General features: G+C 30.8%; 1 protein-coding gene and 1 long non-coding RNA gene across 2 annotated transcripts; one reads left to right on the forward strand and one right to left on the reverse strand.

Annotated features, from left to right (window-relative positions):
* The first annotated feature begins 1767 nt into the window (after positions 1-1767).
* On the forward strand, positions 1768-2992 carry LOC146898175 (uncharacterized). The gene is made up of 2 exons (XR_015022622.1): positions 1768-2219; positions 2368-2992. It is a non-coding gene; the product is annotated as an uncharacterized LOC146898175 (long non-coding RNA).
* A 3723-nt stretch (positions 2993-6715) lies between these two features.
* LOC146898176 (uncharacterized) lies at positions 6716-8040 on the reverse strand. Its single transcript, XM_085735997.1, has 3 exons — positions 7851-8040; positions 7103-7321; positions 6716-7004 (listed from the first exon to the last, which is right to left on the reverse strand). The coding sequence occupies exons 1-3, from the start codon at positions 7902-7904 to the stop codon at positions 6867-6869; spliced, it is 411 nt and encodes a 136-aa protein (XP_085592123.1). The 5' UTR covers positions 7905-8040; the 3' UTR covers positions 6716-6866.
* Between the last annotated feature and the right edge of the window lie 5337 nt (positions 8041-13377).

A 13377-nucleotide genomic window follows, 5' to 3' on the forward strand; every position in this document is an offset into this window, starting at 1 on the left:
ATGTCTGAATTTTTTTCTTTATCGTTTAAAAAGTGTAACAAACGATATGTATACCTATACTTACTTTTTCATTATCCCAATTATACCCTTAAACAAATTTTTCAATAAAAAGATTTTGTTAGTGTCATTAAAAAGATAATTTTTTTTGATTATATTGTTTGTTATATTGTTGGTGTCAATGAAATAGATAGATAATCATGGTTACTTTGGTTTGTTATAACTTGAAAGCACAAACATTTATATTTTTAGTTTTAATCAAAATCAAAATTTCATAAAAAATATCGTTCATAATTTTCAAACCTTAACACAATAAAAAGAGTGGTGCCCATCTTTCCGCTAGTTATTTATAATTTCAATTATACACTTAAATAAATTTTTCTATCTTAATGTTATATTGTTGGTGGTATTAAAAAAGATAAGGATTTATATTATATTTGTTAAATTATTGTTGTTATTGAAAAAGATAAACATGATTTTTTTGGTTTGTTACAATTTGATAGTCACAGATATTTGTACTTATAATTTTGATCAAAATAAAAACTTCATATAAAATATCGTTCATAATTTACACGTGTTAGCGCAATAAAATATGTGTATGTTTTTTCGCTAGTATATATAATATAGATTACGGGTATTTAACATATTGTCGCCTTGTAAGTGATTATTTAGAACTTCGGTGAAAAAGGGAAAGACATTTTTGTAATAAAAAAAAGAACAAAATAACATAGAATTCTTCATCGGATCTTCTTTCTTAAGTTCTAGTGTGGGTCGTAATTGCCTGTACAAATTCTGTTAATGCGTTGACTCCTTGAAAAAGATGGATGAAGCCACGAACTTCTTGTACCATGATCTTCACTTATTCATATTTCCTTAACCCCACATTTCACTGATTTTACTCCATGCCACTTGACACACGTACATTGTTGAATGGACTAATTGAAGGATATCGTGGAATAAATCAGAACAAGGTTTACTAATCTCTCTTTCTCCCCCTTTCAGCACCATGGATGAGTCTTCTTTTCAATGGGTCATTGATGGCATAAAGACCGTAGAAGAAAAAAAAGTTCAAAATAGTGGAGAACTTGAAATTTGTTTCTAAGGGCGGCTTCCAATGGAAAGCCAAGCTTGTCCGTCATAGATTCTTACCTTACTTGGGGTTTTATCTGAACCCAGTCGAATGTCATCTTCCAATGGATACTATTTTCTCGGTTGCTCTTGTTACTTTTTGATCACAGTCATCAACCAAAAAGAGAAAGAATGCTACAAAGTCATACATGTTGTGATAGTATCAAAGCCATCAGCCTGACTAAGAAGAGCAATTTTGATCCTTGCACCAACTGGCACAGGAAATCCATGGATGGATAAGGGTAGCAGCCAAAGTGACATCTTGGTCGAGAGACATGTCTTACAAACTTTAACTTCCTAACAAACGATATAATAACAATAAGTTGCATGTAAAAGAATCTGAAAATAGAAACTGAAATTGCTGAAAGGGATAGAAAATTCCATTCCAAACCACCCTTCAAAATTTGTGCTCATGTTGCTGAAAAGAAAGTAAATAAATTTAATAATCATAACAAAAAGACGAAGTATATTTAGAACCCTAATAATCGAAAAAATAAACAAACATTGAGAAAATACAGAAGATAATACAAAAGATTTGATTTTTGTTGTAATTAGAAACTTACTGTGCAACGTATTATCCCTTACTCTAAATGCTTATTAGGTCATGCAATCATTTAACCTAATTTTTCCCTCTAATAATCCTTCATTAATTGTGATTAGTCACTAAACCCTCCAATGTTTCCCTCCTATTCTATCCCCACTTTTCAATTCAAATCATGACTGTTTGGTTTTCCATAATAAACCTCGTGACAATAACTCTTGGTGGTTTCAATGAATTTTTTTTCATGCTAATAATTTTCACCTTTCCCATACCCCATGCCGGTTACATAACCAATCATCTAACTTACGTTGGTTTCCGAGGCATGACTTCTACAACCGATTTCCCACTATAAATACATTCCAATCTTGCTATTCTATTCATCTTTTCGGTGTTTTGCTTACAATTTTACTTGAGATACAAATCCTATGTTTTCTCACAACTTTATTTTAGAAACAAGTAAATAAATGGAAGACAATTTTGGAAGATTATGGGATGAAAGTAATTTTAGAGCTTCTGTCCCTCCAATAATACTACTAAAGATGACTTCAAATTTGTAAGTTTTAATCACGTGAGAGCCAACAGTAAGAGAAAACAGTAACATGGATGCGGTGTAAATCAAAGAGGCGTTTTTCTGCATTAGAGATTTTTTTTTGTTTGTAATTATTATTTGTTAATAAAGTGGTGATTATTTTGTCTTTCAGGGTTTGGATTCAAAAAATTGGAAAAATCAACAGAGGTTGGGATTAAAGAGCTTGATATGTTGGCGGTGTCGATGTGGCGATATAGTAAATGAGAGGGAACTGAAAATTCTTAGCCACACGATTGATGTGGTTGTACTCTCCAATCAATTTATGCATTAGTTTATTAATGTAAATCCAATAAACTTTTGATTCTTAGTTTCTTATTCGTTTGAGTTCATTGATTTGCAACTAATGAGCTCTTTTTTTTTCCCTAAAAATTGATTTGGTTGATGAGGTTTTAAGAGCTCATTGCAATTTGTCTCTCTATGCGTTAAGATAAAGTTTTTTTTTTATTTGTTTCTTTGTAAGAGCTCATTAGCAAGATTCCAACTTATTTCTTTAGAGTTGGTGTATAAAGTTATGTTGAAGCCTTTCATGGTGCCGGCGTCGATCATGGTTGAATTGTATGGACTGCTATGTACTTTTGCGTTCTTTTTTGTTTGTGTGTTACTTACGGGGTTCATAAACCATCAACATGTAATGGAAGAAAAACGAAGTCTTTAGGATTAGCCACTTAGAAAAGAAAATGGTACATCTGCCTTCTGAGATGTTCTTACTGTCATTACTTTTGTGCTTCATGTTGTGAGACATTTTGTGTACCACAATTATTGTCTTCCCAATCTTATACAAATCTTAAAGAGGGTTCATATTAGAACGGGAAAATTATGTGTCATTGCACTAAGGGTACGAGTGTTCATTTTAGATATAGGGACTGTCATCATATTTTTTTATCCAAGGGACTCTAACTTTTTTTTGGTCTCTATATACCATATCATTTTTATTAATTAATCCTAATTTATTCCTTACATTTGTGGAAGTGAAGGTGTATACTTCCTACATTTTTTTTTTGTTGAAAGAGTATACTTCCTACATTATTTAGTTGAACATTTCATTCAATATTTTTATTGACTGATCATGCCACTGATATCCAAGGATATTACCATACTCAAATTTTCTCTTAACTATCCTTTCTTTCTTTCTATTAAAACTATTTTGCCTATAGGTGGTAATAATCATCGTACACAGGGTTGGTAAAAAATTATGTACTTGCAAATTAGATTAACATAAAATAAAATAAATGCACTATATAAAATCTCATAAGGTGGATGGACGCAATGGATGATGTTCACATTTCTGAATTTCTTCACGCAATTATTACTTTGGACAAATTCAACACAATTACTACTTTGGACTTTCAAATCACAAGCCGGAATTAAAAGTTGAATAGTCAAGGGCAACCTCTTAAACATTTAAGAATATATATATTGTTGCCAATGTTTGTATTTTCACGATACATTGTAACTTTAAATGTGGTTATAGTGAATTATTTCATAATTTATGATAACTAAAATTTTCTGCAACAATATTTATCGATAGAAAATATAATTCCCAAAAAATACAATGTAACATTAATGGTAACACAATTTTTCTATGACTTATTTAACATCAATAAAAATATGTGATATAATTTATTTGTGTCTATTATAGTTGATAAGACCCGTGCGATGCACGGGTCGAAAGTCTAGTTTGAAGATAAATTCTTGTATGATCTCTTACCTAACAAGTCATCTTTAGTCACAACCAACCAAAACATGACATATCATTATTTCTAAATTAAAAACAAATGAATAAATGAAAATTGAAATAGTTTTTTCTCGGAGTGTGTAGTGGCCAGACGGTTTTGAAGATGGTTTTCATAAATAATAGGAGAGAGAATCAACTTGTTTCAATTTTTTATTACGTGTCATATTTTTATTGGTTGTAACTAAAGATGATTTGTTAGGTAAGAGACCATACAAGAATTTATCTTACTTGAAACTCATTAGGAAAAAAACAAAACCTTAGAAACCATTAAAAAAATATATAGTTTGCTTAGAAACCCATTAGGAAAAAACAAAACCTTTGAAAAAGGGTGAAACCCTAGACCCTAGTTAAATTGAAAAATTTGAAACCCTAAGAAATTTGAAACCTAAGAAGAAAAACATAGAAGATTCAAATGTTCTTGTAATTAGAAAGTGAGTATAGTTGAAACAATATATAAACTTTGCTTAGAAACTCATATCGAAAAAACAAATCCTTTGAAAAAGGATAAAACCCTAGAACCCTAATAATCGTAATTAAATTTACGAAATTGGAAACCGTGATAATCGAAAAATGATAAACATATGAGAGAGAGAGAGAGAGAGAGAGAGAGAGAGAGAGAGAGAGGCCCAGAACGATGGAGAAGAAGAAGAAGAAGAAGAGCAGCACGCGTCTCAGTGAAGGAAAACGATCGGAAGGGAACGTGGAGAGTCGGTTAGTGTGCAATTGAGTTAATAGTGAGAGTGAGAGTGAGAGTGCGGGGTTTTATAGATTGCTTGCTTGGGCTATGTTATATCATAGTGGCACTATAACCATTTTCCTGTTATGAAGGACAAGATCTCTTCTCAAAATCGTGAGTTTTAGTTTCAACTGTCACATGTTGAGCTATATTAATTTATTTTTTTATGAAGGTCCATCCTTCATAGTTAGTTACAAAGCAAAATACTCTTTGAATTAAATTAAGATTTAAATATTTCAGAATTTATATCTTAAATTGTTTCACATTGGTTGTAAGGTTTTGGGAGTAAAAGAATGCCAACGTTCTAACACAAACCCTCTAATTTGCATATAAATTAACATGGAAATTCAACCGAGTATAGTGTTTTATTTAGAAATTAATATGCTACCTTTCTTTTGGCTAATCACTTTAAATGTAACATAAGACATTTGAATTTGTAGATCAGAAAATCAATAGTCCATAATCAAGCATCAATAGATCTATATTGTTTCCTAGACTTATTTGAATTTTTGAATAGAAATATACAAAAAAACAATGATAGGATAAGTAATTGTTAACCTTCGCACTTGCACGTAAATGTCTAGTATATGTCCAACATTGCAATTTAAGTTTCAAACGCTACATCAAAATCCATCAATTGATAAGAACTTGGTGGTATATATAAATTAAGAAAAACAAAGCATCAAATGTTCACTAAAAAGGGTAACATTCAAGATAGAACAAAATAAAATACATAAATGAGACAGAGAATTTGTTTAGCTGACTCAAAGAAAGTAAAAATTCTTGCAGTTTAGTCAGTCACTTTTGATTGTCTAAGTGAGAATTATGTCAATTATTCCACTATTATATATAATATATATATATATATATATATATATATATATATATATATATATATATATATATATATATACTGCGTATCCTTCCACTTTTTGTCGTTATTAAAGACTAACATAGGATTTGTAAGTACAATGAGATCACGGAATAGTGAAGGTTATCCTCCAAAGCCTTCGAGTATAACCATAGAGACCACGGATGCAAAACCCTGAAGAAGTGTACACAAAGATTCTAATTATTAAGAGTTTAAATTTGGTGATCCATTTTGTAACTAATTGTTCTTTGTAAGAGTTAAAACAATGCAATGATCTCAAATATAAGAGACGTCTATTGTTTGCATGAACAATGTCAATTTAACCACATCTTGAAATTACTGGAAGGATTTATCAAAAATCACCGCTAAAGTCTATAACTTTTCCTTCAAATATGTTGGGCATAGAAGACTTGGCATCACTCATTATGTTTCTGAAGAATTTATCTAAAGTTCCAAAACATAATTTGTGTGTGATGAGAGCTTCATCTCATATAATTAAGTTCTTTATTAATTAAGCATATAAATTTTAAAAAATAAGGCACGCAAATTCTGTTTATATGAGAATGATAACTATCATTAGTATCTAAATTATAAATAAGACTAGAGAATTTATAATCTCGTGTATTTTTATTTAGAAAATATTATATTTTATATAGATGGATGGGGATGTCCTCGTGAGCTTAGCTCAGTTGATAGGAATAATACATAATATATGCAAGGTTCGGGGATCGAACCTCAACCACCACCAAAAAAGATGGATGGACAGACATACATACATATAGACAAACTTAGAGCAAACCATAGAAAATTATTATAAAGACCTAACATTCTAATTATGTTGACACCTAACAACTTCAACAATCATGTGTAACACGCTTCTAAATGAGGAGTGATATTTGTACAACTAATATTAAACAACTTTGGTGACAACCACTTTTCACCTCTTGTGATTGGTGAAAAACAATGGAGAGAGAAAGAAGAAGAGAGAATAAAAAAGGCATGTACATTATTTCTAAAAAAATGTATACAACTCGTTTTAATGGTTCAAAACTATAATAAAAAGTTAGTATATTCCTCATAAAATGCTTGAAATTAAAGGAATTAACTTAAAAACATCATTTGTAAAAAATAAAAATGACATTTAAACATCATACTACTATTGTAAATAGTAGATACAACATTTTCTTAACTAAAATTGATTAGGTAAACCGTGTCTCAAAAAGTGCCTTAGCTATACAGATTACAATTCATAACTTGTGCTTTTTATTACTACTTCTTATCATGTTCTCTTCTTGATTTGATCATACACTGCTTCATAAGTTGTTTCAAACCCTTTTTTGGCCTCTTAACTATTTTCTTCTCTTCTTCTTCTTCTTTTTTCTTCTCTGCCATCCAATCTTCTTCTAGCTACAAACAAATTTTTTAAACAATACTTTAGACCCTATAACATTATCATACATACACCACAATATCTAAGGGTAAAAAATAACACACGTGAACGTTACCTTTAGCATCCGATCCTCCACTTGTTTGAGCCTCTCTATCAACGTTCCTTTGACTTCAGTCTCCATTATCACGCTCTCGATCGGACGGCAGTGCTTCTCCAAGCTCTTTGGTGAGAAATCAACGGATGAAACACGTCCATCACTTCCACTTGTTGGAGGGGATGCACATGAGCTCTTTGGTGATCGGTTGTATCCTCTAATTTCCTCTAACTGCCTCAACTGGATAAAAAAAAAAGGCTTTTTAAGAAAAAATAAATGAAGCATAATTGGGTTCAAATGTTAAACTTATTGAACCAATAATTTAAAAAAAAAAAAAAAGAGGAAATTTAAATCTCTCTTCCCTAGTTAAATATTCATAAGAATTAATATTACACCTAAGTTAAATTTACTAACTTCTAATTACAAGATATAAGTCGTGGTAAAAAAAATTATAAGATATAAGTCGGTTTGAATAATTAAAAGGTTTATGGATTATTTTTCTCTGAGGGGAGGATTTAGAAGGACAAGTAAAAAAAAAAAAAACTTAATAATATTTTAAAATGAAACACACCTAAGTCACCTAGGGTTTGATTGCTCTATTACCTATCTATAAGTATACCGTATACGTACTAAGATGTTTGAAATAGCAATAAGTATTGACAAAATTAGAAGAATAAATATATATGAATTTTTTTTTTTTTTGAACAAATAAATATATATGAATTGAATGTACTAAACTACTACTAATTGATTAAGATAGGATACTCACCATGTTATCCAATCGGTCAATCCTAGAGAGAATTGGTACCTCAGTAGCGACCATTTTTTCTATCACTTTCCCGGAAAACAATTAACCTTGTCTTGTTCTCCCTTTTTGTAAATCAATCCTGTATAATATTCCTCACCTCAAACCCAATCAATCCTTATAGTCTTGCAAGTCAAGCTATGGCTTCAGATTGGACTTTGGTTGTAACTATGGCTTTTATAAACGAAAAATGAAGGTTGGATATATAAATAAATAAACTCCATCTGCCACGTGTCAAAATACTACTGTGGAATGCTACTACCATCTTTCACCACGTGTAATGATGACGTGTGATGGCTTGAGGTGGTAAAGGTGAGATAACTCAATGTCTTTATTCAGCGGACACGTGACTGTGGCGGATATCATGCATGCAATTACTAGAGACCACGTGTAACTCACTTCATGTGAGCCAACATGTTTCTGGAAAATTTAAGATTATCAGAACTAGGACTAGGACTAGCATTTTTTATTGTCAATCAGAGTAGAGCTATGCATCTTTTAATGGTGAATTCTACGGTACAGTCACCCAAATGACTTTTCCAATAAAGTCAAACATTTTAAATCAGTTTGAAGAAAACCGGCTTTAAAAGTCTAAAATAAAAAAATAAAAAAATAAAAATAAAAAAAAATGGAATTTATTAAAGGACCAACAGGGAAATGTATTTTACAACCCTTTATATTATGTCCAAATTATCAAGATATTACACTAGTTAAAGCACAAATTAGATGGTGTGATACAACGGCTGAATATTTTTTAGACAAATATTTATATGAAAGCCATGAAAATATAGATCATTTTTTATATAATGAATATAAAGGATTAGCTCAAGATTTAAGGAATAAACTTAAAGAAATAGCTAGATGAGTGAAGAAAATAATACACTCACAACCAGAGTTAAAGCTTTGCTTGACGAAACCAAAAAATTAAATGAGAGATTTGAAAGACAAATTTCTTTTCTTGAAACCTTACCTCAAATCTATAAACAAAATAATATGTTTACGAAAGATTATGAGCAAGGATTAGAAAGACCCCATGAAACTTGGGTAAATATGGAAAAAGATTTTCCGTGCTACAACAAAAATGAGAATCATAAATATCCTCATATATATCATTCTTTTAATCCTCAGTTAAACAATATAACTGATATGATTAATTATATCATAAAAAATTGTTGTTGTAAGCAAAATCATTCTCCTCAACTTAAAGAAGGGGGGAAGAATAAGGAAAAAATTGAAACATCTTTATTTACTAACTATAGAAGATGAGTATAGAAGAAAACATAGAGTATCAACTCGAAAAACTAGATCAACTTATGGCTACTTTAGACATAAGTGAAAAAGATTCCATTAAGGAAGAACCTGAACCTAAAGATCTAAAAGATTTTGTCTACGACTTTAGTTCTGATGATGAATCAAAAGACGATGGAAATTTCGTTAAAATAGAACAATTAGAGATGGGCGAAAGCTCAGGAACAAAAAGAGGACCCTCTTATAATTGGAATACAGAATTCCATAGAGAATTCTCTCAAGCTAAATTCCAAAGAATTCCTATGAGTTATATTCCTAAACATAGTGTTAATGATGGAAGTGGAATTCTAAACATTGATTGTGTTGACAATCTAGCTCAAGCCATAAGAAGTTGGTATAATAAAAACATTATCCAAATACAACTAGATAGCGATTTAAAAAATTTAACTCCAAAACAGATTTTTAATTATCTTTTGTGTAGAACAGAAGGTAATGCATATAAATTTTTAGCTGAAAAACCTGACGAGGAACAAACTGCAGAAAATAGTATCGGAATGATTAATAAAGTCTTTGAATGGCTTTTAAATGAGTTTAAGGGATGGCAAGATACGGTAGACTCAAATACCACTTTTAATGCCGAAAAATTATGGAGAATAATGAATTTATCCATATGTAATCCTTGTTACATAGAAAATTATATTTGTGAATTTTCACAATTATATTATGATTTAAATAAAGACACTAGAGAAAACCAAAAGGTCGTCGAATTATTTTACCAAAAATTACCTATGGCAATGTCCCAAATAATCCAAACTGAATTTAACAGTGCAGAATCTTCAGGAAAGGTTAAAGATACTTTAGGAGCTAGAATTTCTATTCTTAGAAATTGGATGCAAGAACAATGCCTAAAGAAACAATCAAAACGAGATGCACGAATAGGTTTGTGCTGCGATAGAATCCAAGGAAAAATTGGAGCATATGGTTGTGAAAAAACTAGGAAAAGAAGAAAATATCCTAGAAGGAAGAAATTTAAAAGATTTTCCTATGATAAAAAGAAACATAGGAAGAAAAGATTCTATAGAAGAAAAAGGGAGTACCCTAGAAAAAATAAAACCTGTCCTAAAGGTAAAAAATCATGCACATGTTGGCTATGCCATGAAACAGGACATTATGCTAATGAATGTCCAAAGAAAGTTTCTAAAGAAAAGAAACAAGTTTTAAACATGATCTATAGAATAGGTTATGAACCAGTAGAATCAGATTCAGATTCTGATTGGGAGCAACAAAGTTTTTATGAACTTTGTACAGATTCTGAAGATGAGCAGAACCAAGATTTTGAGTAAAGGAAACCCTAGTGCTACCTTTATCAAAATAAAACTTCGCAAGAAGGAAATTTTAGCCTATTTAGATACAGGCGCAACATTATGCTTTGGAAAACGAAGCATATCAAGAGATTGGAAAAGATTAGGAAAACCCAAAGAAATAATTGTTGCAGATAAATCAAAACATCAAATATGGTTTGTTTTGAGAAACATCTCAATTACTATAGAAGGTCATGAATTCTTCATACCAACAATTTATCTCCATGATTCAGGATTAGATTTAATCATTGGAAATAACTTTTTAAAGTTATATGCACCGTTTGTGCAAAATGTCAAAACTATTTCTTTACTTTGGAAAAATTTAGCAAACCCCAAAGAAAAGACAAAAGTTATAACTACAAAAATTATAACTAGAAATGAGATTATTCAATTAATTTCTGAAAACCTTATAAACCTAAAGAGTATTTGGGAAGAAGAAAAATTCTTTTTAAATCTTGAAGAAATAGAACAAAAACTTGATACTGTATGTTCAGAAGATCCTCTGGATAATCTGAAAAATACAAATCATGAACTTGTTACCATCAAATTACGAGATCCTAATAAGGAGATTAATGTAAAATATAAAATGCCTTATTCAGTACAAGATAAATTAGAATTTCAAAAGGATATAAAAGAACTTCAAGAAAAGAAGTTAATTACTCCATCTGCAAGTCCACATTCAGCACCCGCTTTTTATGTGACTAATCACAATGAAATAAAAAGAGGAAAAGCTAGAATGGTGATAAATTATAAGAAACTCAATGATGCTACAATCGGAGATTCTTATAAATTACCACGAAAGGATTATATTTTGCAAAAAATAAAAGGATGTGATTGGTTTTCATCTTTTGATGCAAAATCAGGATACTATCAAATCAGACTTTCAGAAGGAACTAAGCCTTTAACAGCTTTTTCATGTCCACAAGGACACTACCAATGGAATGTTCTTCCATTTGGACTAAAACAAGCACCATCTATATACCAAAGATTTATGGATAATGCTCTTAGAGGATTAGAACATATATGTTTGGCATATATTGATGACATTTTAGTTTTTACAAAAGGAACTAAAGAACAACATCTTAAAGATGTAGAAATTGTTTTAAACAGAATTTCAGAAAAGGGAATTGTTATTTCAAAAAAGAAATCACAATTAGCCAAAAAGGAAATCGAGTATTTAGGCCTTATTTTTAAGGAAAATGGCACTCTCGATTTATCTCCACATGTTCAGGAAAAGATCCAAGCTTTCCCTGATGAATTGAAAGATCGAAAACAAATTCAAAGATTTTTAGGATGTTTGAATTATATTGCCAATGAAGGATTTTTCAAAAATTTGGCAACTGAAAGAAAGATTTTACAGAAAAAGATATCTGAGAAAGTTCCATGGTCATGGACTGAACAAGATACTCTAACTGTAAAAACTATTAAAAGAAAAATTAAAGTTTTACCCAGCTTATACAATCCAACAGAAAATGATTTTTTAATTGTTGAGATTGATGCTGATAAAACAACCTGGGCAGGTTGTATGAAAGCTCTACCCAATGGTAAAGCGATACTGAATCTTGATGATTCGGGAAACTATGTTGGTGATGTAACCCATCAACAAGGAATGAAAGATACTGGAGCAACCCAGTACGCTAAGTCTAGTAGCTCGAAAGAGAAATTGGACAAACTCTCTGATTCATCAGAAAGATTAGTATCAAAAGATACTAAGATTGATTATTCTTATGAAAATATTAAAAATAAGATAAAAGATGAAGATCTTTTACTTTGTAAATATGTTTCAGGATCATTTACAGATACCGAAACAAGATATCCAATTCATGAATTAGAAACATTAAGTTGTGTTAAAGTTTTAACAAAATGGCAAATGGAATTAATTCCAACCAGATTTTTATTAAGAACAGATTCCAAATATGTAACTGGATTTTGGAAATATGACCTTCGTGTCAATTATAAATATGGAAGACTTGTAAGATGGCAGATGAAACTCCAACCGTTTCACCCATATATTGAATATATAAAATCTGAAAAGAATTGCTTTGCAGATGCATTGACAAGAGAATGGAAGCAGCTATAAAGACATTACAGAATTCCCTCAGGCAAAAGCAGGAGCAAATTGCCTCTGCAAAAAATCGTCTAGAAACTCTTCTTTCTGAAGAGGGGGAGATGATATTAACAATTCAAAACCTTGAAAAACTATGCAAAAAAGAAACATCAACAGTTTCAGAATCCAAAAATACTGAAAACTGGGATCTGCTAGGTCAAGATTCTGGAAAATTCAACTACTATGTAAAATACTCAGCTCCAAAAGAGTCAAACATCCCAATTGAGTCAATAGAACCAAAAGGATGGAAATCTTCAACAAACCCAACAACTGTCCTTGCAGATTTACCAAAAACATCTTGGGCCGATAAGGTCGAAGAAGATGAAAGAAAAAATGGAAAAGAAAAAGAATCCATTGATAAACAAACAAGCCAAAAGATTGACAGCCAACTTGGAGGTAAAAAGAAAGCTTATGTAATTTTTGATGGACCTATGAAAGGTATCTACCAAAACTGGGAAACCACAAAGTTACATACAAACGGCAAAAATGTCAGATACAAAGGATATGAGACCCTTGAAGAAGCAAAAACAGCCTACAACGCTGTTTACAAAGAAGTTGCAACAGCAAACAATATAGTCCAGCCATCAAAAATGGAGACTAAGAAGAAAATATCTGTAGATAGAATTATCTATGGAGAAAGCAAATTTGTTAAAGAAGTCACCATTGGAGACTACTACAAAAACTGGAGATGGTTAACCAACTATTCAGAAGAGTTAAAAACAGAATGTTTTTATCCTAGCAACAACGGGATAGAAGTAAAAGCCATAACAGTCCC

The sequence above is a fragment of the Medicago sativa genome, chromosome 8 (genome assembly GCF_051527215.1).
Source record: "Medicago sativa cultivar Bolivia chromosome 8, Bolivia_mono, whole genome shotgun sequence".
Lineage (NCBI taxonomy): Eukaryota > Viridiplantae > Streptophyta > Magnoliopsida > Fabales > Fabaceae > Medicago > Medicago sativa.